Source organism: Anolis carolinensis, chromosome 2 (assembly GCF_035594765.1).
Source record: "Anolis carolinensis isolate JA03-04 chromosome 2, rAnoCar3.1.pri, whole genome shotgun sequence".
Classification (NCBI taxonomy): Eukaryota; Metazoa; Chordata; class Lepidosauria; order Squamata; family Dactyloidae; genus Anolis; species Anolis carolinensis.
The window spans coordinates 320,768,027-320,793,793 of record NC_085842.1 but is presented as its reverse complement, the minus strand read 5'-3'; the positions used below and the strand labels follow the sequence as shown (position 1 = coordinate 320,793,793).

The following is a 25,767-nucleotide window of genomic DNA, read 5'->3' as shown; positions in this document are numbered from 1 at the left end:
ACTTCACCTTGTTGATGGGAAGCTTCCCACCGGAGTGGAAATCATCTATCGGACAGATGGCAAGCTATTTAACCTCAGCAGACTGAGAGCCAAAACCAAGGTCACCACAACATCTGTTATAGAACTCCAATATGCTGATGACAACGTAGTCTGTGCGCGTTCAGAAGAAGACCTACAAGCCACTCTAAACACCTTCGCAGAAGCATACGAGAAGCTCGGCCTCTCACTGAACATCGAGAAAACCAAAGTGCTCTTCCAACAGGCACCAGCTAATCCCTCTGCAAAGCCAGGAATACAGCTTAACGGTGCAACATTAGAAAATGTTGACCATTTCCGCTACCTTGGTAGCCACCTCTCCACAAAAGTCAACATCGACACTGAAATACAACACCGCCTGAGCTCTGCGAGTGCAGCATTTTTCCGTATGAAGCAGAGAGTGTTCGATGACCGGGACATCCGTAGAGAGACCAAGGTGCTTGTTTATAAAGCCATTGTCCTCCCAACCCTGCTCTATGCCTGCGAAACGTGGACTGTGTACAGACGTCACACCAAACTCCTGGAGCGTTTCCATCAGCGTTGTCTCAGGAAAATCCTGCAAATCTCTTGGGAAGACAGGCGGACAAATGTCAGCGTGCTTGAGGAAGCAAAGACCACCAGCATTGAAGCGATGCTCTTACGCCATCAACTCCGTTGGACTGGCCACGTTGTCCGAATGCCCGATCACCGTCTCCCAAAGCAGCTCCTCTACTCTGAACTCAAGAATGGGAAACGGAATGTTGGAGGGCAGGAAAAGAGATTTAAAGATGGGCTCAAAGCCAACCTTAAAAACTGTGGCATAGACACTGAGAACTGGGAAGCCCTGGCCCTTGAGCGCTCTAATTGGAGGTCAGCTGTGACCAGCAGTGCTGCGGAGTTTGAAGAGGCACGAACGGAGGGCTTAAGGGAGAAACGTGCCAAGAGGAAGGAGCGTCAAGCTAACCCCGACCGGGACCGCCTTCCACCTGGAAACCGATGTCCTCACTGCGGGAGAATATGCGGGTCAAGAATCGGTCTCTTCAGTCACCTAAGAACACACGCCCAAGATACCAAGGTTGGAAGACCATCGTCCTCGAACGTCGAGGGATCGCCTAAGTAAGTAAAGTAAGTAATTTCAAGTGGCCGGTTTCAGGTGCATCTACATGGTAGAATTATTCCAGCTTGACAACACTCTAACTGCTATGGCTCAATACTATGAAATCTTGGGAGTTGTAGTTTTATACTGTTTTTAAGCCTTCTTTCCCAAAGGCTACTGTCACTTCCCCAAACTGCAATTCCCAGGATTCCACTGCATTGAGTTATGGCAGTTAAAGTGGTGTCAAACTGAATTACAATGTAGATGCACATGTAATCTTGTCTGCCAATATTAGCAAGTGAAAGAAACCGATCTGCTTACCAAAAATAAGATTATACAATTCAACACACACACACAAAAAACCCAGTTCTGTTAGTTATTTATTTACAATAATTGACTCAACAACCAGCTCTGGGACACTGTTCCCTTCTGCCTTGAAGTTTGACTTCTGTTTTTCAGTTTTACCTTCTCTTTGGCATGAGTCAAAGGATGACTATTCACTAGCAAATGACTAGGAATAGCAGGCTTATGGCTCACCCAGATTTTTGTCTTTGTGTAGGCAGAAACAACTAAAAATTCTGCAGCTTCCACCTATCTTTTGCAGGTGTCCTTCCCACAAAACCGGGAGGGAGGAGAGGAGAGAAGCAGCTTTGCAAACCAAAGGATGGAGGCCCAGATGGTGAAGAAAATTCTGATGGAGCACCCACAAGATGCTGAGAACTAAAACCTGAATTTCGCTTGTTGGGAATCCATAGTAAAGTGCCATTTGCAAGACATGCAATTGGAGAACTGCATCCCCAAGGTGTTGCTAGTTTGGCTATGGCACTCTACTAGGTAAGAATGGCTCTGCAGACCAGAAAAGATGAGAAAAGGAGGAGTGTTTGTGGTCGTATCCTTTAGGAGAGATAAAGCAGGATATAAATAAACATAATAACAACAACAATGTGGCATTATCAGTGGGAATAAATGCTCTTGGGAGAGCAAGTGCTTCACAATGCAAGTGATGACACCAGGTTTTCCAAAGGAGAGCCAAAGGATACAGTCAGCTACCCATAAAAACAATCTGGACATGTAGAATTATGCAAAAGTGTAATGGAAACATACCCTCTGCATTAGCCTCAATGAACACTTCATTTAAGGTAAAACCCCTTCTGTTCTTCCTTACAATGGCTTCCTCCTAGTAGAAATGCTTGAAAAAAGTACTTGATTTATACACTGAGCGTTCAGAATACAAATAGATATCCTTTTGGGGACTGACTGAGTGTGAACACTCTGTTAATTGGTTTCTCCAGCTTGCAGACCAGAATTCCACTCCAAAAACAAATACAAGTTCAAATCTGCCCAGAGCATCACAGACTCTAAAAATAACACTAGAGCAGTTACTCTTAAAGGTGCACTGCAATACTCTTTCTTTCTTTCTTTCAAAAGCAAAGGCTAATGCTTGAGAAATCAGAAATCAGAGTAGGGCTAATGAGGACTGATTTAAGAAGTGTTAGCCTACAAGTGATGGCTCAAAGATAGTCATATTTGTTGTCCAGGTGCCATTCATGTGCCTAAATATGTCATTTGCAGGATCCCAGGGAGGCAGCCACATACCATGCAGCCAATTGGAAGAGGCAAATGCCTCTGGCTTGAACTCTTAAGACGATTCTCAAGACCACAGACCCAAGGAAAGCAATTTTCAGCCAAGACTTTAAGACACTTGTTATTTGTATTGAATACAGTGGGGCTGTCAAAACTGAAAGGAGCAGTTCCCATGTATTGAAAGCATGGGACGGGGAGGAGAAACATCAAGACATGGGGAAAATGCCATTAGACAGTTTAAGTCCACATCTTCTAGTCAGATATATGTTCCTACAGCACCCATAGCATAAATTAAAAAATATATATCCAGAAAAATGAAAGGAATTCCTCCCCAAAACAACAGCAAAAAGGGTAAAGGATTATATTTATTGTTGCCTTTACAAATCAGAAACAAACTGGGGCCTCCTTACTTAAAGAGCTTGCTTGTTTTGTGGTTTTAGTAAGTTCATGATCATAAACTTCTCATTTTAAAGCAATTTTTACTTATATAAATATTGGTTTGGGGATCTGCAATGGCTTCATGCAAATAAAAAAAAATTAGAATGAAACACCTCCCAGAAGCATCGCCACCTTAAGTATATCAAATAATAATAAATGCTTTTCTGACCTTGTCTTTCCTGTTATTTAAAAATGTTTGATAGTTTTTCTATTTATAGCACACACACAAAAAAGAAACTAAACGAAAACCCAAACTTAAGGCTTTTACAAGACACAGCAAGGTCTGTGTTCATTCTCTAACAAAATCTATTCACTCTGCATTTTGAAATTTGGCTACAAAAAAGAATGCATCATCACTGGTTCCAAGGCAAGAGGAATAGCAGCTTTATGCTCACTTTTCTGGCCCAAGTACCCTGTTAAAAACCGGGATTAGATGAAGATATGGAAAGAGGAAATTATGTCTCTGCTTTTCTGAGCTTCTGTGAGGCAGAACACAGAAAGCTATGTATGACCTGGCTCACTAGTGCTGAACCTTGCAATGCCCAATTGTCTAAACGCTTGGCTGAATTCACATTTGAAAGCTACAGGCTCCATCTGCTGAACTGAGTATTGCATAGAATCCAGACAAGAATTGCCAAAGACTTCTTAAGATGCCCATTTGGAGCAAAAAATGAACACTTTGAAGTACGGCTGTGCCGGAACTCCCCCAAAGCCCTGCTCCTGTTCTTCCATTCCTTTCAGCACAAACAAGGCTTAGCCTCCTGCCTCCAATCACATGGAGACACAAAGCAGGAATCTCAGCCTCCAGCATCAGTAAGTCCAGTGTGGCTCTCTGACACTGACCTTATAAGGAAGGAAGGTTGCAAACAGAGCTGAGTTGGAAGTAACCGATGGACAGATGCAGCCAGCAATAGACAACCCCTCTTCATATATAGAATCAGGCACATCTGAACTGTGCACCTTCATTCCCTTCCAAAGGAAGACAGAGACTGACCAGCTTTATGGGCAGTGCTCCAGAGCAGCCAAGGAAGTGCAGAAGGAGCAGTTTGGACTCAAAGGAGAATCAGCGCAAAGGGATGTCTGCACTGTATGGAGAGGAGCTTGGAGCAGCGCTGCAAGCATCAAAGCTGTGGAAGGGCAATGGCCAGGAATTGGAGGCAGAAAGAACGAGATCTTCAGTTAAAAGGCTCAGGCAGCAAGTGGAGGAGAAAGACTTTTCTCCCTGAGGCCTAGAGTACCCGATACCACCAGAAAGAGCAATTATTATCCTAGACAGATGACCAAACTTAAGTATTTTCTGTAGCAGCTTCCTTGGTTCCTCTCTGAGCCCAAACCCAGTACAGAGGACTACATGCCTCCCCCTGCCTTTTGATTCCTGCCAAGAATTTCTCACTCTATTTCTGCATTCTCCAGCACAGGGTGGTGCCAATGCTGCAGTGGATTGAAATTTCAAGTTTTCATTTCTAGAAGTCACCAGAATTCTGAGTAAAATACAATCTGTTGGGCTCTTTTGAAGTTGTTGAAAGCTCAATTCTTCAAAGCAAGGATTCTTCAAAGAGCAGGCCAGGCGTTGCATTATTCCTATTTATTGGAAAATCATCTTGCTATCAGCTCAGAGAACGTGACTGACCCAAAGGGGTCAAACTTGGTTCTGGTGATGGGTTTCCTATTTGGCTATTCCAAGCAGACACATAATGGTTGAAACCTCCAGATTCAACAAGGAAAAAGGAATGCCTATGATGTTCACCCAACACAATGTACTTTCTGCCAAAGACCCAATTATTTGCAGCAGAACCATAATGTGGGCCCTTGGTGTTCACAGGGGTTTGGCTTCAGGTCTTCTTGTGGTTGCCAAAATCTGTGGATGTTCATGACATCCAATGGTGTGCTAAAATGGTGTCTCTAATATAAAATGGCAAAATCAAAGTAGGCTTTTTGGAATATTTTCAAGACATAGATGGTTGAATCTGTGGATGTAGAATCTCTGGGATGCAGAATGTATGGATATAGAGGGCCGATGATATCCTGATCCCTTTTATACAAAATTCTCTTGAGATCAACAGGTTAACCCTTGTGTTTCTCTCCCTGTTCAGGCAAGATTCCTACTTAGCAAGGAGACCCAGAGGGCCATTTTAGTGATTCATAAGCTGCAAGAGGCAAGTGAGGTCCGAATGTTTCTTCAGAGAGTGTAAATGCTCACCTTGCAAAGCACCAGCCCCTGACTAAATAAAGGTTGACCCCTTCCCTTGACCCTCAGTCACATCATTGATTGGGGGGGGGGGGGACACCCAGACCCCTGATCCAGCCCAGCAAGGTCCAGAGGAAGGAGAGTATGGAGGCATCTTGGCAGCACTTCCATTATCCATAAAACCTTTGGCAGCCCTGGTGATGCCTCTGGGTAGCTGTGCCATCTGCCCTGGCGCTACCTGGACTGAGCAAGGATGACCCGCTTGAACCACGCGCTGACTGCACAGTCCACCCGCATCACTAGACCAATGCCCAGCAGGAGAAAGATGTTGCTCACCACAAAACCCACTGCTTCAAAGAGGAACCTGTAAACACATCAAAAGAAGCAGGTGATGTCCAGATCCAGTTCGAGGGTGCAAATGGATACTTGGGGAGAATGTAAAGGGGAAACAACTGAGACTTCATAGAGGCAGCGTGTCCAAAAAAAGACTATCAGAGCCCCAAAGAAAGAGTAGGGAAAGTTTCAATGAAAACAAAACCTGAAGATACACAGTCAATAGCCAGGGGATCCACAGACATCATAGGAAGAGGGAAGGATCTAAATATCGACTGTGATAACTGGGCCAGACAAGGGTCAACTGTGGTGGCACCCTGTTCTGTTTTCCCACTACTCGGACACACACCGGAACACCACCCCTTTCTGATCTCTGTTAGAAAGTTACTTTCAACAATAGGCTATACTTACTTTGGGGCAAACACTTTCCAAACCATAAGATGTCTTCTAAGGATAATGGCAGCCAAGACGCATGCCAGGAGCTGTTGGAAAAAGGCAAGGCGACAGATAGATGCACAGGAACTAAAAGTGAGGCACAAAAAAGAATCAGGCTTCACTAGAATTTATTAAACAATGCTGGACTGTCCCAGAAAGCCAGTGTCCTTTCATGGGATCAGGGTGCCATGAGACCTCTCAGTTCAACCAAAGGAACACCCAGGGTGCAGTTAAAGAAAGCAATGGCATGTGGATTTCACATTCATAAAATTATCCTTAGAGGCTTTGCATTCCACGACTTCACAGGCAACTTGAGTACCCTGATATTACTTGATATTCCCAGACCAGACCTGGAAGTAGAAGTGGCAGTGGGCAAGCAGCACCTACGATTTCGCAGCTGGGGACAAATAGAGTGTTCCCTTTTTCCATCCTACTTAGGTCTCCCAGGTGTTCCCTTCTATAAGGCATTAAATGTTGCCAACTGTGTAAGCCGCCCTGAGTCCCCCCGGGTGAGAAGGGTGGGGTATAAATTCTGGAAATAAATAAATAAATAAGGCGGAGGTGCCAAACGTGTGGCTCTCCAGGTGTTTGGGCCTCCATCTCCTGGAAGCCCCAGGCAGCTTATAAAATGGCCAGAAATTCAAGGAGCTGAAGACCAAAATACCTGGAGGGCTACAAGATTGACACCACTGCTATAAGGGATGTCTCAATATTTGAGAGGCTACCTTAAGAGTCTGACTGCTAAGCAATTTCCAGAGCTAAGTGCCACAGGGACAACACTGCACATACAAATGGTACCTATTGGACTATATGATATGTTAGGATCATAACTTATTCTGCCTACCTGAGCCCCCAGAACAATCTGGTACTTGAGTCCAAGCTGCAGCAGTGCTGCTGAAAACTTCTCCGGCGCTTCACGAAGCCTCATTTCCATCATCTGCTCCTCTCTGTCGGAAACCTCCGCCTTGGGCTTCCCTCCCTTGGAGCGGGGCATTTCGCAGAGAAAGGGCCAGAGCAGAAGCAAAGGGCACCCAACTGCCTCAGGGGAAAGAGGGAGGAAGAGAAAGAAAGAAAAAAGAGAGAGGTGTCATTGGGATCATTATATAGATTCAGTAAATGAAATAAATAGCACAAACACATTGCTTAAGTCAGAAGATTTGAGGCAACAGCATTTCATAATAATAATTTTATTTCTTAGCCACCTCTTCTCATGGTGGGTCACAGCACAGTCAAAACACACAATGCAAAAATCTGCTTACTGTGAGTTTTCCAGGCTGCATCTGAACACCTTGATCAGTAGCTTTGCAGCTTCTTCCTGTCTGGGGGAATCTTTTGTTGGGAGGTGATTAGCTGGCCCTGATAATTTCTTGACTGGAATTCCCCTGTTTTTGAGTGTTGTTTTTTATTTACTGTCCTGATTTTAGAGGTTTTTTTTAAAAAAATACTGGTAGCCAACAAAGGATTCCACCAGGCAGGAAGCAACCAAGCTTTGAAGCTGCAAAGCTGTTCAATGCTAATGAAGGTGATCAGTTGCAATATTCACACTTGCCTCAAGCAGACAAGAGTTCTTTCTCTTACCCTTGACATTCCACAGATATATAAACCCTACTTTCCTAGTTTCCAACAACCTCACAACCTTCGAGGATGCCTGCCATAGATGTGGGTGAAATGTCAGGAGAGAATGCTTCTGGAACATAGCCATACAGCCTGAAAAACTGACAGCAACCCAGTGATTCTGGCCATGAAAGCCTTTGACAACATAATGCAAAAATTTATAAACACACATATTAAAACCTATTTCTATAAAATCCATATTAAATACACAGAAAGTAAAACACAGGACACAAGTTTACAATTTGTGTCGTGGTCCATCTGTGAGACAGAGAAGAAAATTGATAAGAAGAAAACCAATTGATTTGAAATGTGATGCAAATACTGTGGAGTGCCAAAAAAACTAAATAAATGGACCCAGGAGCAAGATGACTAAACAGAGGCTGTTGCATTTTAGACACAATCATGAGATGATGTGACTCATTGGGAAACATGACAATGCCAGATAAAGTTGAAGGCAAAAGAGGAAGACTGTGTTCCAGATGGATGGACTCAAACAAGGAAGTCATTGCTGCCCCAAGTTTTCAGGACCTGAGCAGGGCAGCCGAAGAGCAATGCTGCTCTCCTCCTTCCTCATAGAAGACAGGTAAATTGTGGACTCACCTGCAAAGAGGATGTGTGAGGAGAAGGTATTGGCCCCAACCAGGAGGGCTGGCAGCCAGGTGGAGTCATGCCCCTGGTGAAAGCCCACAAAGGCCGCATTCCAGTGGATGGTTGGAAAGACAGGCTGGTGGCCGGTGGCATAGAAGAACTGAGCGGCCGCAAGAGCCCAAGCCACGACAGCAGACCAGGGCACCGAGAAAGGATCTGAGGAGAGGGGAAAGAGTGTGCAAAGTTCTAAAGAAGAGGCCACTGGAAACAGATACACACACAGAGAGAAACACTGTATTATCACCCTTCCAGGAGAGGAAATCAATGAGAGCTTAGCTGGAAAAAGGACTGCAAAGGCAGTCCCCACACTCCTCCAGAGTTTGCCACCCTCAACAGCTCCAGTTCCTTCTATCCTTTTGCTAGAACTGAGTTTTACGGCATCAAAGTCTCCCTCTCTCTGAACTGCAGCAAGATCTAAGGGTGCATCTACACGGCAGAATTAATATAGTATGTATGTATGTATTTATTTATTTGCTTACTTACTTGCTGTATTTAATACACCGCTTTTCTCACCCATGGGGGGGGCGGACTCAAAGAGGTTTACAACATAATAATGGCAAAATTCAATGCCAAACATACTTGTAAAGCCAAATCATATAACTAAACCAGTGATGGCCAACCTATGACAGGTGTGTCAGCACTGACACGCCTAGCCATTTTTGCTGACACGCTGCCGCATGCAGATTGATTGGATGACTATATCTTTTGTGGCCAAATTTGGTGTGATTTGGTCCAGTGGTTTTGTTGTTTACTCCATGGGAATTATGCACGTTACACACACACACACACACACATAAATATATCATTCTATTATTATTCTATTATTACTATTATATTATTAGTATATTATTCATTATTCATGACTACATTGAAACTAGAAGAGAGAGAAATCAGCGTGGAAACTGCAAGAGGTACCATAGATTGTTGTACATGGAAATAATGGTAGTAAATAGTTTTTGATTTATTAAATACAGTTATATATTACAGTTATATATTTTTGTCATTTAAACTATATATATTGTAAAATTATGGGGTTTTTTTTCTCGACACACCACCCAAGTCATGCTAGGTTTTTTGGTGAATTTTGACACACCAAATGCAAAAGGTTGCCCATCATTGATCTAAACAATAAACATATAACTATGCATTAAAATCAATAACACCATTAAAGCATAAGATATAAACAACATTAAGATATTAAGACTAGAATGAAAATACCTAATATAAACATTAAAATCACATGATCCAAAAACATAGATTGGGGCCATTCCAATTGTCAACCGCACATATTCCCTATTACTTTAGTGGCCAAAAGCTTGGTCCCACAGCCATGTCTTTGTTTTCTTTCTGAAGGCCAAGAGGGAGGGCAGTGATCTAATCTCACTGGGGAGAAAGTTCCATAGCCGCCGAGAATATAGTGGGGTCATAGCTTTTAACTGCCACGGCTCAATTCTATGGAAACATGGGAGTTGCAGTTTTATAAGGTCTGTGGCCTCCTCTGCCAAGAGTATGTGGCTGTCACAAAACGACACATTCCAAGAGTCCATAGAACTGATTCTACAGTGAGGTTTCCGCTTCCTGCTGTACTGGAGTCACTGTTGATCCAAAGCATGTATTCTAGCACAGGGTGCATCAAAACGATAGAATTATAAGACTTCATTTTAACTTATCAGTCTTTATACAAGTGCTCATACTTCTTCACTTTCATCACTGCCAAGGCCAGGCATGGGCAAACTTTGGCCCTCCAGGTGTTTTGGACTTCAACTCTCACAATTCCTAACAGCCTATCGGCTGGAATTGTGAAAGCTGAAGTCCAAAACACCTGGAGGACCAAAGTTTGCCCATGCCTGGTGAAGACCCACAATGGCACAGACAGGGTCCAGATGCTACCCCTGCTGTCTCCTCTATTTACTCCAAAGGGAAATGGGTTTCCTGGGACTACAAAGACAAGTATCCACTGTTACAGTAATACAGATTTTTTAAAAATATCATTAAACATATATTTAGTTCAACGCATCAATATGAATACAAAAACAAATAAAGCCATTGCTATAGAGTAAAACATAAGACCATTACATTCACAGTAAAAGGAATATTTTTCTCTTGAAAGATGAATTGACTTCTCATACACTATAATTGTTCTTATATCTTTACTAAGAAATAGTAGACTCCAAATTCAGGAATTGACTCCTCTTTTCATACACAATATTTGTTCTTATATCTTTACTTAGAAACAGTAGATACCAAATTCACAACCGGTTTCAACTCAAGAGTCTTCATCAGGTGGAATGTAGTCTATTATCTGTGTTGTTTTTCTGAGTTTTTTCTGACAATTTGGAGTCTACTATTTCTTAGTAAAGAAGAGGAGTCAATTCATCTGTCAATATAAAAATATTCCTTTTACTGTGAATGTAACAGTCTTGTGTTTTACTGTATAGCAATGGTTTGTAATTTGTTTTTGTAATCATATTAATGCATTGAACTAAATATATGTTTAATGACATTCAAAAAATGTATGTATTACCGTAACAGTGGATACCTGTCTCTATTTACTCACCAGACTCAGAGGAAGAGGTAGAAGAGGAGAGGGCCACGGCATAGGCCTGCATCCAGAGCAAGACAAACGCTTCCAGGAACAGGAGCAGGAAGGCCAGGCTGAGCCGCTCACTGTGTAGCATCATGAGCAGGAAGCCCAGCAGGGCCAGGAAGATCAGCAGGGCGGCTGAGTAGACACTGCCCAGTCCATAGGCCTCCACTGTGGCCCTGTCTCTGTCCTTCCCTGCATCCAGGCGGCTCCTCAGGGTCTCCTGCATCCGGCGGTAGAGCTGGGGGATGACGTGGAGCAGCTCGGCCTGGGAGCTGGGGGACACAATGGGCGCCCCCATGGCTGGGTCTGCGTTCCGGCTGTCCCTCACGAAGACAGTGACGGGGTCGCAGAGGAGGAGGAGCAGCCCCACCGCCCCCAGGGCAAAGACCCCACGTGGGAAGGACACCAGGGCCAGTTGTACCCAGGCATGGAGCTTAGCCAAGTCGTCCTCCGACCCTGAAGTGACGGCCCAGAAACCGCCAACCCCGAGGGCCAGCAACGGGAAGCCCCAGCGCACAAAGCACACAGGGGCACTGGGGCTGTTGAGATTGCCGTAGTGGCGCATCCAGCAGCGCATGCCCCAAGCGAGGGAGGCGAGCACGGCCAGGCACAGGGCGTAGGAAAGATTCTTGGCCTGAGGATCTTGCAGTTTAGACAACGGAGCCAGCAATGTGGAGGAGCGGCAAGCAGGGGTCTCTTCACGGCATTGCTGGAAAAGCCCCGAGAGGCGTGCCGTGAGCACAATGATGCCCAGAAAGCCAAGCACCCACCAAGACTTTGTGGAGCCTTCTCGCAACCGCCCGTTCCAGTGAAGCCCCAATACAAACAGCAGCACCAAGGACATCAGCAAAAAGGGGACCACTTGGCCTTCGGCCATCACAAAACTGTCAGAGAACATGGCGCCGCAGCGGAGCAACAGGATGCCCAAGGCAGGAACAAGACCCACTCGCAGCCTCTGTCTCAAGCCGAGACCCCCAAATGGGAGACGGGCGCTGGCAGCGTGAGATCTGCCTGCGTGTCCAGCCCAGCAATGCCAGAAGAATCCCACCTGGGATGCTGCGGCTGCCCAGGAACACAGGAGCAGCAGGTCTGTTGTGGCCACGCCAGAGAGATGCATCGCTCCCGCTCCAGCCGCCCCTGCTGCCCCCCAGAGGAAGGGGTACCAGAGGAGGCGACGGTAGGAGAAGCTCAGGCCAGCAGACACCCGGGACGCGATGTAGCAGAGCAAGCAGGAGGAGGTCAGGAGGGCACAGCCCGAGACCATGCGGACCGGGTGGAAGCGGGCCCAGGACTCGGCACAGACGGCCCGAGCCTCCCGAAGGTAGCGCCTGAACTGGCCCCGGAGTCGCTCCAGCTGAGGCAGCTCCGGAAAGCCAGCCTGGGCCATGACTTGCTCGTGCTCCTCCACGGTGGCCGAAAACAGGCTTTGGAGTCGCCCCAGCTTCTCTGCCGGGATGTCCTGGGCAGCCAACGAGTAGGTGTGCAGGAAGCGGTCGACCTATAAAGAATAGTCAAGGCACTCAGGTGCACGGACCCTCCTTGGAACAGGGGCTGATCCAAATGATGGCCCACCCATCACCCAGGGCAGAATGTCACCATTGAAATGGTCCAAAGGAAGGGAAGCTCAACCTCAAAAGAGCAGCCTAGGGGGAAAAGCTTTGCCACCTAGCTCTCTACTTTACACAGATACAAGAACAGCGACAGATTAAGACAGCTGGAAGGGACCTCAGGGGCCATCTAGTCCAGCTCCCCACCATAAAGCGTGCACAACTGTTGTTGTTTGCATTCCAGTTGTTTAGGGTTACGGCAACCCTTATTATTATTATTATTATTATTATTATTATTGTATGACACAGCAAACAGAATAGATATGCTGGATTTCGTATCACGAAATCACAAGTCACACACTTCCCAAGTGTCTAGGACTGTGTGATGTATTATTATTATTATTATTATTATTATTATTATTATTTGAAACACAACAAGATGAGCCCACAACAGACACTCTGCTGGCTGTTGTATTGGATCACACGTCGGACACTTCCCAAGTGTCTAGGACTGTGTGATGTATCGGCGAATAATGCGTGCAAATCCGAGTAGGGTGGCCTTCTGCAGCTGGCAGATGGTAATTTTGTCAGCACTGATTGTGTTTAAGTGCAGGCCAAGGTCTTTAGGCACTGCACCCAGTGTGCCCATCATCACTGGGACCACCTTGACTGGCTTGTGCCAGAGTCTTTGTATTATTATTATTACAGTAGAGTCTCACTAATCCAAGCCTCGCTTATCCAAGCCTCTGGATAATCCAAGCCATTTTTGTAGTCAATGTTTTCAATATATCGTGATATTTTGGTGCTAAATTCGTAAATACAGTAATTACAACATAACATGATTGAGTATAGAACTACTTTTTCTGTCAAATTTGTTGTATAACATGAAGTTTTGGTGCTTAATTTGTAAAATCATAACCTAATTTGATGTTTAATAGACTTTTCCTTAATCCCTCCTTATCATCCAAGTTATTCGCTTATCCAAGCTTCTGCCGGCCCGTTTAGCTTGGATAAGTGAGACTCTACTGTATTTTATTTGTACCCCACCACCATCTCCCCGAAGGGACTCAGGGCAGCTCACAGAAGCACTTCGAAGTGCCGCATATCAACAAACAGTACATAAGCATATAAACAGCAACATAAATTTAAAGACAATGAACACACATAAAATCCTATCTGAAAAAAATTGTACAATTCCTAAAACGCAGAGAACCTGTGAATAAAGCTGGCTATCTGCAGTAACAAATCAAAGTATGGAGAAAACCCCAAAGCAAATCTATTACAGGATTTCCCCCCATTTTACCATTGCCTTCCTCTGAGGTTGAGAGGATGTGATTTTGCCCAAGGTGAGTTTCAAACCTCGGTCTCTACTATCCTAATCCAACAATCAAACATTATACCATACTGGTCTCCCATATATGTAGTACTACCTACTACCTAAGGGTCCTCATCCAGATTTTATTCAAAGGTTTCCAAAAAGAGAGAGCTCACCAATCTCTGAGATAGTTTATTCCCTGTCATAAAAGGGCAAGGACCAAAGTGCTGTTTGGAGGAGAAAATGCAAAGCCTTGCTTCTGAAGGCTTCTCTCACCTGCCTGGCATTGACGTTGTAGGCTGCCAGCTGGGCAAGGACCGAGGTGGCAGTATCACCTTCGGTGGCAAAGAGGTCATCCATCACTTCCCCAATGTTGCTGTAAGGCACCGGGATGCCCAACAGGAGGGCCAGGGTGGGGACCAGGTTCACCTGTGGGACTGTCTGTGGCTCCTGAACAAAGGGAGGGAGGGAGGAAAGGGAACAAGGTCAAGAGAAGCGGCCTGCTTGTCTGCCTCCCATTCAATTGCCCAAAAGAGCAGTTGGGGAGATTGGGGGTGTAATGAAGTGTGAAATTTTTTTGGTTTACAGATGTCATGTTTAATTGTGTTTTAAAAGGGTCAATATTTCAGTTATTGCATCTCTGCACTCAAGAGTTGGTTGCCATGGAGAAGTGGGAGAAGTTGGTGGAGGAGTGCAGGTTTGAAAAAGAAGCAGTCTGTGCCCTGATGAGGTACAGTGAAGACTGATCCTCAGTTGAAGGGATCAGGGAGACTCAATTGATTATTTTTGAGTCAGTTTAAAATAGGTTTGGTGACTTATTTTAAGGTAGTCTTTCTCCTGTTAAGGAACAGATAATCTGTGATTGTAATTCACAGGGTGACTGCAGTTTAGAGCAGTAGAGAAAGAAGTGACATTTTAAGGAATTTGAAACACCTCATTCTAGCTTTGCAACTGTTAATCAAAGTGCCTCTAAAGAGAAAGTTATTGTAACCACTAAGCTCTGTGCCTGAATAAACGTGTTATTGTTCTTTCAAACATCTCAGCTTCTGTCATATATATATTACCATCAAAAGCAAACAAGAAGAAGGAAGAAAAACAAAATTTAAAAGATCTCCTCTCTGAGACAGCTAGTGGCTGCATCTTCCCATAGTGGTGGCAAGCGTTGATAATCCCCTTTACATCTGGTGGCCACATTATAAACATCTTTACATTTGGTGGCAGCGTTTAAATAAAAACACCTTTACACTGATGGCAGCGGTTATAATATATATATAATTAAATTAATAAAAACCTCTCCACAGGGGGCAATCTCCTCCCAGTCGCTCCCCAAACCCTTGGAAGAATTGCTGTACTCTATCCCAGTTGTTGAACAGAAGCAACACTGCATCACATTCAGATGTCATCTTTTCAGGGATGCAGCGCAAAAGGGCAGACATGGAAGAGTCTGGTATGTCTGATGATACTGCATGTAGGGGGTGGGGTGGAATCTGAGACTACACGTGTCCCATGGATGCGCTTTCCCCACCATCCTAGTTGGGAACCTGAGTTCCTGATGTGAAGTTTCTGGGGTTGGAAACCCATATCCCTTTCAAAGACCCTCACAAGGCCCCAAGAGAATAGTTCCTTTGGCTGACGCCATTGCCTCTACCATGGCCAGGATCAAAGGGTTGTTGTAGGTTTTCCAGGCTGTTTGGCCATGTTCCAGAAGTATTCTCTCCTGATGTTTTGCCCACATCTATGGCAGGCAACCTCAGGCCCCTTCTTTTTGCCCCTCAGCCGCTTAAGCTGAGGTTGCCTGCCATAGATGTGGGCAAAACGTCAGGAGAGAATACTTCTGGAACATGGCCAAACAGCCTGGAAAACACACAACAACCCTGCCATTACCTTTCTTCTATGCACACAGCCCTGCCCTGCTTACCTGAGGCGGCGGCGTCCGGAACAAGGGCACTTTGCTGTACACAAAGAGAGCGGCGTTGACCTCCTCCTCGGTATCTCCGCCGTGGTCTCCGGTCCCCGTCATGCCATGGTCCCCTGCCACCAAGAGCAGTGTGTCATTCGCCAGGTGGTCAACCAGTGACCTATCCATCAACAATACGGGACATGAGCTGTGCCTTCAGACCCAGCAAGACCCAGCTACTGCTACCCTTTGAGTCCAGTGACTGAATCCAGGCCCTTTCCAGATCATGTTCCCAAGGTGTTACTCTGCATTGTACCACTATGCATCCCAGCCAGGGAAGGATGGGTGCACATTTTAAGTCTGAGGAAACAAGAGACAGAGCTACAACAGCCCAGCCCCATTCCCCCTACCCCATCCCCAGTGGACAAAGGCATTGTGGTCCTGAAAGTGCTCACCCTTTCCTATGGCGCATAGCCCAGGATAAGCAGGAGGAAGGGCATGGGAGTCGGAGCCTCACCTGAGCACTTCATCCATCTGGGAGAGCTTCTTGGCCATTTCGGGGTGATCTGGTCCGTGTTTATGGCCACAGTGATCCACGCCCAAGAAGTGGGCAATCAGCAGGTCCCATTCGCCACCGTCCACTGAGGCACAAAGAAGGTGGGAGAGAGAGGAAGTACGTAAAACTACAATAAGGCAAGGTGTCCACCAGTATGGACCTTCTACACTGTCATATAAAATCCAGATTATCTGCTTTGAACCGGATTAAATGGCAGTGTAGATTTAGATAATCCAGTTGAAAAAGGAGCCCCTGGTGGCATAGTGGGATAAAGCCTTATGACTTGGAAGGTTGGATTGCTGACCTGAAGGCTGCCAGGTTTGAAACCAACCCGGGGAGAGCGTGGATGAGCTCCCTCTATCAGCTCCAGCTCCATGCAGGGACATGAAAGAAGCTTCCCACAAGGATGGTAAAACATCAAACATTCGTGCGTCCCTTGGGCAAAGTCCTTGCAGACGGCCCATTCTCTCACACCAGAAGTGACTTACAGTTTCTCAAGTCGTTCCTGACATGGAAAAAAACTTATTTTCAACTAAAAATAACAGTTCAAAGCAGATGTGGATTATCCACTTTGATAACCTGGATGATATGGCAGTGCAGAAGGGGCCTGAAACTCACAGTGAATCATCAACTTTGGGAATAATCCTGCCCCGCTAAAATATATTTTAGAGAGTGGTTCTCAAACAGTGGTCTGCTAGATGTTTCAGACTTCAGAATCCCTGATGTTCCCTAAACTGTCTGGGGCTTCAATGAACTTAAAAACAGAGGCTTGAAGTTTGAGAAGCCCTTAGAATCTTAGAACGCCCCCCGCTCAAAGGGCCATCTAGTCCAGGCCCCTTTTGCCCTGTAGGATGATACAACCAAAGCCCTCCTGACAGATGGCCCTCCATCCTCCAGAGAAGGAAGGAGACTTCACTGGTTTCCAAGGAAGCCTATTCCACTGTCAAACAGTTCTAATGGTCAGAATGCTCTTCGTAATGTTTAGTTGAAATTTCTTTCCCTGGAGTTCGAGTCCATTGCTTCATTGTGTACTAATCTCCAGCGTGGCAGAAAAATGAACTTATGACGTCCTCAATATGACACTTTTTCAGTTACTCAAATATGATTGATTACATTCCCTTCACCTTCTCCGCTCCAGGCTAAACATCTCCGGTCAACTGGAGATATTAGAGTGGAGGAGAGAAGACAAAGAGTCTCTACTTAAAAACCTCCAGAGAAGGAAGAAGACTCCGAAGCAGAGAGCTCCACTGTTAGACAGCTCTAACTGTCAGGATTTTGGGAATTACCTAACATTTTCTAAGTGATAGCAGATTTAATGCCTCTGGCCTAACCACCTGTACAAAAGTTAAGCCACTGTAATTAGGCTGTGGTGGTTAATGTAATGGGAGCACTATATAGGTTGTAGTTATACTGAATAAGCTTGATGAGGGTCAGATGGTGTTTTGGAGAATTGAGTTAGTATATTTTGTATATACAGTAGAGTCTCACTTATCCAAAATACATGGGCCAGCAGAACATTGGATAAGCGGAAATGTTAGATAATAAGGAGGGATTAAGGAAAAGACTATTAAATGTCCAATTACGTTATGATTTTACAAATTAAGCACCAAAACATCATGTTTTACAACAAATCAACAGAAAAAGCAGTTCAATACATGGTAACGTTATGCAGTAATTACTGTATTTACGAATTTAGCACCAAAACATCACAATGTATTGAAAACATTGATTACAAAAACATTGACTGCCTAAAGGCAGACTGCATTGGATAATACGGAACATTGGATGAGTGAAGGTTGGATAAGCGAGACTCTACTGTACTTTGTATACTGCTGCAACAAAGCAGAAAGAAAAGCCTTCCTGCTTGTTTGGGAAAGAACAAAAGTCTCTGCGTGTTTTGTTGTTCGAGTAGAAGACCACAACCTGGTTCCTTAAACTGAACTAATGGAGTCACTTCCTCAAGAACAGGAGTTTCATGACTGCATAGAACCCCTGACATAACAGTTAGGAAGTTCTGCATAATGTTTAAGTGGAATCTCTTTTCCTGCCACTTGAATCCCTTGCTCTATTGCTCTCAACCTGTGGGTCCCCAGGTGTTTTGGCCTACAACTCCCAAAAATCCCAGTCCTAGAATCATAGAGTCAGAAGAGACCTCTTGGGCCATACAGTCCAACCCCTTTCTGCCAAGAAGCACTCCCGACAGATGGCCATCCAGCCTCTGCTTAAAAGCCTCCAAAAAAGGAGCCCCCACCACACTCCAGAGCAGAGAGTTCCACTGCTGAACATCTCTCACAGTCAGTTTACCAGCTGTTAGGATTTCTGGGAGTTGAAGGCCAAAACATCTGGGGACCCACAGGTTGAGAACCATTGGTCAATCCCAAATTGATCTCCAACGAATCTGCAGCATTTTATCTGTTATCTTGAATGTACAACTTTTATAATGTGCACTTTACCTAGTCTATTATCATAACCTCGCTGTTTTAATTCCATGTTCTATTAAGCGTGTTTTTTAGTTCTATAGATTAATGTATATAGGTTAATGTACCTTTATAATTCTATAGGTTAATGTAACTTTATAATTTGTGTATGTTTTTGTTTATTGATGTATTGTATATTGTTACTGCTTTTATCTGGGATTATCTGTAAGCTGCCCGAGTCCCCTTCGGGGGAGATGGAGGCGGGGTATAAATAAACTTATTATTATTGTTGTTGTTGTTGTTATTATTATTATTATTATTATGTCCCAATCTTTGCAGAAGGAGAAAATAAATTTGCCCTTTTCCTCCTCAATTTGGCCTCCTTTCAAATATTTCAAACACCGCAGAGCTGCAGACATCTGGGCAAGGCTCTCCTTCAAGGTCACATGCAGGGAAGTGAACGACCTTGCCTTAAACAGGTTCCCAGCATGCCTCTCTCCGTCCCGCCCCTCCAAGTCCAGCAAGACAGTTCTATCGACAGGCAGTGGTTTTCTTCCAGCAGCCTTGCACAGAGGAGGCCCAGCCAAGTCCAAATCCAAGCCCTGCCCAGCCCTGCAGGCAGGACAACAGCTCACCTGTCTGGTACAAATGCTGCAAGATCCCGTCATCCACGGTGTGCAAATCCTTCACGTTGAACGAAGGGAAAAAGTAGGAGCGGAAAAAGGCTCCAGGAAAGAGGCCGTCCCATGTGTCGTCCCCCATGAAGACCACCCTTTTCCCTGCAAGAAAGGCAGAAGGCTCATTCAAAGAGAGGTCATCACATGAGATGCAACCATAGAGAAAAGGTTTCTTCCACATTCTAATCGCTATCGCATAACCCTAATGCCAGATTAGTATGAAACCAGAATTCGAAGTAGTCAAGGCTCTAGGATAAAAGCTCTCTCACAGCCTATTTGTCCTTGTTTTTCTTATCCTATACCATCTGCCAAACGGGAACAATTCAAAATAAGATTATCTAGGGTAAGATGGAGCCGTAAGAATATTTTGAACTTTGGGTTGCTGTGAGTTTTCCAGGCAGCATGACTATGTTCCAGAAGCATTCCCTCCTGATGTTTCACCAACATCTATGGCAGGCATCCTCAGAGGTATGATCTCTGTTGGAAACTAGGCAAGTGGGGTTTATATATCTGGGAAATGTCCAGGGTGGGAGAAAAAACTCTTGTCTGTTGGAGGCAAGTGTGAATGTTGCAAATGATCTTGATCAGCACCGAAAAGCCTTGCAGCTTCAAGGTCTGGCTGCTTCCTGCCTGGGGGAATCCTTTGTTGGGAGGGGTTAGCTAGCCTTGATTGTTTAATATCTGGAATTCCCCTGTTTTCAGAGTATTGTTCTCTATTTACTGTCCTGATTTTAGAGTTTTTAATACTGGTTGACATTTCTGTAGAAATTGCCCATATACTTGTGGATTTCAATGGCTTCTCTGTATAGTTTGACATTTATTATTTATTATTTATTTATTTACAGCATTTATATTCCACCCTTCTTACCCGAAGGGGACTCAGGGCGGATCACATTGCACACATAAAGGCAAACATTCAATGCCATGACTTAGGACAGAGACAAGACGCAGGCTGACCTCGAACTCATGACCTCTTGGTCAGAGTGATTTGATTTGTTGCAGCTGGCTTGCTTTCCAGCCTGCGCCACAGCCCGGACATGGTGGTTGCTAGAGTGGTCCAGCATTTCTGTGTTCTGCTTTTCTGTTTTGAATCTGCAAGACCGTTAAATGCTAATCAAGGCGATCAACTGCAACATTCACACTTGCCTCAAACAAACAAGAGTTCTTTCTCCCAAACTTCACTTTCCACAGATATATAAACCCGATTTGCCAAATTTCCAACATACCTCACAACCTCACCCATAGATGTGTGTGAAACATCAGGAGAGAATGCTTCTTGGAACATAACCATACAGCCTCGAAAGCTCACAGCAACCCAGTGATTCCAGCCATGAAAACCTTTGATAACATTTTGGGCTTTCTTAAAGTGGCCAGAATTATACAGTTCTTCCAAAGAGGTAATTATCTGGGTAGTAGTAGTAAGTAACCATCTGGAGCACCTTCCTATCTGCCACAGTGCAATTAGCAAATCATACGCAGATACAATAGGTTAGTAAAGGAAAAGCAACGGAAATTACATCTTGGCCTTGGGGGGAAAAGCAGCTACAGCATCTGAATAAGAAGCACACGATGTTGAGAAAAGGGGAGATGCAACGAGTCTCCTTCTTGAGCCACCTACCGTTCTGTGCCATCTGCCAGACCAGGTTGTCCTCCTGGATGGCATATGAAGCGAAGTTGCTCCCAGCGTCAATGAAGGTGGGCAAGGAGCCAGTGGTGAAGCCCTTGATGCGCTGCATGGTGGTGGTAGGGGGGTCGGCCCGAAAGCGGAAGAGGCGGCCATAGCGGGGCTGCCCAATGGCCAGCTCATGCAGGAAACCGAGTTTGTTCTCGTAGGGATGGGGCTCCCGCAGAGAAGGGTCGAACCGGGCAAACTCAAACTTCAGGGCGTCAATGATGAGCAGGATGGCTCTGGAGAAGCGCCACGGAAGCCAGCAGGAGCCAAAGTCCACCCGAAAGGGAGACGCCAATGCGTCGGAGCAGGAACTGTGGTTGGCCAGCTCCACTCGCATGAGGAGGAAGCCGCTGGTGAAGAGGCCGATGGCGGAGAAGAAGAGGAAGCAAGTCCAGGCCAGGAAGAGCAGCACCGGGGCTCTCTGCATCCTGCAAGGAAAGAAAGACACAGAAAGAGGCTTAGAGCAGGCATGGGCAGACCGGGCATTTCAGAATCTAGCCCAGGCATGGGCCAACTTGGGCCCTCCAGATGTTTTGGACTTCAACTCCCACCATTCCTAACAGCCTACCTGCTGTGTTGTTATGTACATGTCAATAATAATAATAACATATAAAACAATGTACAATTAAAATGAATATTTAAAAAGAATAATAAAATACATTAAAACAATTAGTAAAAGGTAAAGGTTTCTCCTGACGTTAAGTCCAGTTGTGACCGACTCTGGGGGTTGGTGCTCATCTCCATTTCTAAGCCGAAGAGCCGGTTTTGTCCATAGACACCTCCAAGGTCATGTGGTCTGCATGACTGCATGGAGCACCGTTACCTTCCCGCCGGAGCGGTACCTATTCATCTACTCACATTTACATGTTTTTGAACTGTTAGGTTGGCTGGAGCTGGGGCTAACAGCAGGTGCTCATTCTGCTCCCAGGATTTGAACCTGTGACCTTTTGGTCCGCAAGTTCAGCAGCTCAGTGCTTTAACACACTGTGCCACCATTAGAAACATTAAAAAATGTAAACATTTAAAACAATACAATCACAATTAATCACGTAATCCACAAGTGTAATCCAGGCCGTTCCTATAGTAATTGCACGTTATTCCATACTTATCTATTGTATAAGTTCTCCAAGGGCTTGGTCACAAAGCCACGTTTTTACTCTTACGAAAGGTCAAGAGGGAGTGGGCGGATCTAATATCCTTGGGGAGAGAGTTCCATAGCCAAAGGGCCAACAAAGGGAAGGCCCTGTCTCTCGTCGCCACTAATTGCGCCTGAGAAGGAGGCAGGACCGAGAGCAGGGAGTCCCCAGACAATCTTAAACCCCGAGATGGTTCACAGAGGGAGATACATTCAGACAGATAAACTGGGCCAGAAGCGTTCAGGGCTTTACAGGCTAAAGCCAGCACTTTGAATTGTGCTCGGTAGCAGACTAGTAGCCAGTGGAGTTGATGTACCCCCTGTATCCCGCTCTGGTGAGCAATCTGGCTGCCGCCCATTGGAAGCTTCTGAACAGTCTTCAAAGGCAACCCCATGTAGTGCGCCTTGCAGTAGTCTATTCGAAATAATAATGTCTCTAATATCTTAGGCCCTTGGGAAGAGACCGAAATTCAGAGACAAACACCAGACACTGTGCTGTAATGTTATGTACATATAAATATCAAATAATAATATATAACATATAATAAAATATAATATATAATAAAAATTATAATAATAATAAAATATCTCTAATATCCAAGGCCCTTGGAAAGAGCCTGGTATTCAGAGATAAACCACAGACACTGTGCTGTTATGTTATGTATATGTAAATATAAAATAATATATAACATATAATAAAATAAAAATATAATATAATACTAATAATAAAAATAAAAATCTCTAATATCCAAAGACCTTGGAAAGAGCCCGGTATTGAGAGATGATCCGCATACACTGTGCTGTGATGTTATGTACATGTAAATATAAAATAATATATAATAAAATAAATATAATAATAATAATAATAATAATAAAATATCTCTAATATCCAAAGCCCTTGGAAAGGGCCCGGTATTCAGAGACAACCACCATACACTGTGCTGTAATGTTATGTACATGTAAATATCAAATAATAATATATAACATATAATATAATAAATATATAATATAATAATAATATATAATAATATCTCTAATATCCAAAGCACTTGGAAAGGACCCGGTATTCTGAGATGAACCACAGGCACTGTGCTGTGATGTTATGTACATGTAAATATAAAATAATAATATAGAACATATAATATAATAAATATATAATATAATAATAATAATATATAATAATATCTCTAATATCCAAAGCACTTGGAAAGGACCCAGTATTCTGAGATGAACCACAGACACTGTGCTGTGAGGTTATGTACATGTAAATATAAAATAATAATATAGAACATATAATATAATAAATATATAATATAATAATATATAATAATATCTCTAATATCCAAAGCACTTGGAAAGGACCCGGTATTCTGAGATGAACCACAGACACTGTGCTGTGATGTTATGTACATGTAAATATAAAATAATAATATAGAACATATAATATAATAAATATATAATATAATAATAATATATATAATAATATCTCTAATATCCAAAGCACTTGGAAAGGACCCGGTATTCTGAGATGAACCACAGACACTGTGCTGTGAGGTTATGTACATGTAAATAAAATAATAAATAACAATAATAATAAATATAATAACAAATATATTATATATAATAATATAATATATAATAAAATTAAAATAATATATAAAATATAATAATAATAACAAATATATTACATATAATAATATAATATATAATTAAAATATATAAAATATAATAATAATATATTAATATACAATAATATAAAATATAGTAATAATGTATACTTTAAAAAAAATAATATTGCAAGGGGCACCTAGGAAAGACACAACCCGATCCCTCCCTGCCGATGGCCATCCTGCCTCTGAGGCCTAGAAGCAGAGAGAGCCGGTGCAGAAACTCCTTTACCTGTCCGCTTTCCCCTCAGGAAGGGGACCGGAAGCGGAAGTGCTAGCGGAGAACGAGGCGGGAGGGGAGTGCTGCCGGGGGCGGCCGCTAGGGGGAGCGCCTTCGCCGTCGGGAGAGGGCGGACTGCGCATGCGTGCCCTGGCCTGAAGTTGCTACAAGCTCATGCAACATCTCTCATTATTATTATTATTGTTGTTGTTGTTGTTGTTGTTTATTTATACCCCACTTTTTCTCTGAACCAGGCGTTAAAAGCACTTCAGTACAATACAAAATCTGCAAATATATAAACATTGGATCAGAATTAAATATCGCTGGTATTAAATTTAGGTAAAATCAATTATTATTTTGTTATTGTGTTATTATTATTCTTTTATTGTATGACACAGTAAACAAGATAGATATGCTGGATTTCGTATCACAAAATCACAAGTCGAACACTTTCCAAGTGTCTAGGACTGTGTGATGTATTTTCAGATTATTATAATATGAATATAATATTCGTATTATATAATATTATCATTATTATTATCCGGTTGCTCCTGACACGGAAAAAATATTATTATTATTATTATTATTATTATTATTATTATTATTATTATTATCTGCATTTCTATACCGCTTTTCTCACCCCTGGGGGGACTCAAAGCAGTTTACAACATAATAAATGGCAAAATTCAATGGCTCACATATGTATAAAAATATATCACATATCTAAATCAAAAACATGTAACTGTAGATTAAACCATTAAAACTATAAAAACATCAAACATTGACATACACATGAAACATGTTATTGCAGCAATTACATAGATCCCTTCTCTTCCCCCACAACCACCCCCAGTTTTATTTTATTCTTGTTTTTGTTATACTATTTACTTGTGTTTTAATTATGTTTGTGTTTTGTTCTTTAGGCTTGGCCCCATGTTAGCCGCCCTGAGTCCCCTCGAGAGATGGAGGCGGGATAGAAAAATACAGTATTATTATTATTATTATTATTACTATTATTACCATAGAATCGAAAAATGCCAAAAGTGTTCTCTGCAGGTCCTCCAACCAAACTGAAAGGTCATGAGTATAATTTAATTCAAAAACTTCACATTAAATGGAAAATTGAGAGGTGTATTTTGAATTAAGACTATTTAACATTTTCCAGCTTCCAGGCTTCATGAGGGTATGCTCGATTCCGGCCACAGGGGGTGCTGCTGCTTCATCATCCACTGTGACACCGAGTCCTTGATGGATACTTCCTCATTCCTTTCCTCACGAGGTTCTCTGGGTAGCAAGGACTGAACTTTTTTTTACAGATTTAACTTCCGACAATGTTGTTACTGTAAGTCCATTTTATGCAATTCTATCTTTATTTGTAGTCAATTTGTTAGTAGTCAATGTTTTTGTAGTCAATGTTTTCAATACATTGCGATGTTTTGGTGCTAAATTCGTAAATGCAGTAATTACTACATAACGTTGTCGTGTACTGAACTGCTTTTTCTGTCTGTTTGCTGTAAAACATGATGTTTTGGTGCTTAATTTGTAAAATCATAACTTAATTTGACATTTAATAGGCTTTTCCTTAATCCCTCCATATTATCCAACATATTCGCTTATCCAACGTTCTGCTGGCCTGTTCATGTTGGATAAGCGAGACTCTACTGTACAATGCAATCAAAGGTTTTGTCGCAACCTGAAATAGGGTTGCAAGGCCTTTTATCACTTT

General features: G+C 43.4%; 1 protein-coding gene across 1 annotated transcript; it reads right to left on the bottom strand.

The window, feature by feature from the left end:
• Positions 1 to 1,474: 1,474 nt before the first annotated feature.
• pigo (phosphatidylinositol glycan anchor biosynthesis class O) lies at positions 1,475 to 24,128 on the bottom strand. Its single transcript, XM_062972613.1, has 11 exons — positions 24,054 to 24,128; positions 20,966 to 21,447; positions 19,306 to 19,449; positions 16,215 to 16,338; positions 15,719 to 15,878; positions 14,077 to 14,250; positions 10,909 to 12,436; positions 8,304 to 8,507; positions 6,934 to 7,124; positions 6,066 to 6,136; positions 1,475 to 5,685 (listed from the first exon to the last, which is right to left on the bottom strand). Exons 2-11 carry the CDS (start codon positions 21,444 to 21,446, stop codon positions 5,556 to 5,558), a joined length of 3,207 nt encoding a protein of 1,068 aa, XP_062828683.1. The 5' UTR covers position 21,447; positions 24,054 to 24,128; the 3' UTR covers positions 1,475 to 5,555.
• Positions 24,129 to 25,767: the final 1,639 nt, after the last annotated feature.

What these genes read in the sequence shown, in the direction of transcription:
- pigo (XM_062972613.1), bottom strand. Translation starts at nt 21,446, where the DNA reads ATGCAGAGAGCCCCGGTGCTGCTCTTCCTGGCCTGGACTTGCTTCCTC. An exon ending in CTGGCAGATGGCACAGAACG is followed by an intron (nt 19,450 to 20,965) that starts GTAGGTGGCTCA and finishes CCTTTCTTGCAG; the next exon opens with GGAAAAGGGTGGTCTTCATG. An exon ending in AGATTGTTCTGGGGGCTCAG is followed by an intron (nt 6,137 to 6,933) that starts GTAGGCAGAATA and finishes TTTTTCCAACAG; the next exon opens with CTCCTGGCATGCGTCTTGGC.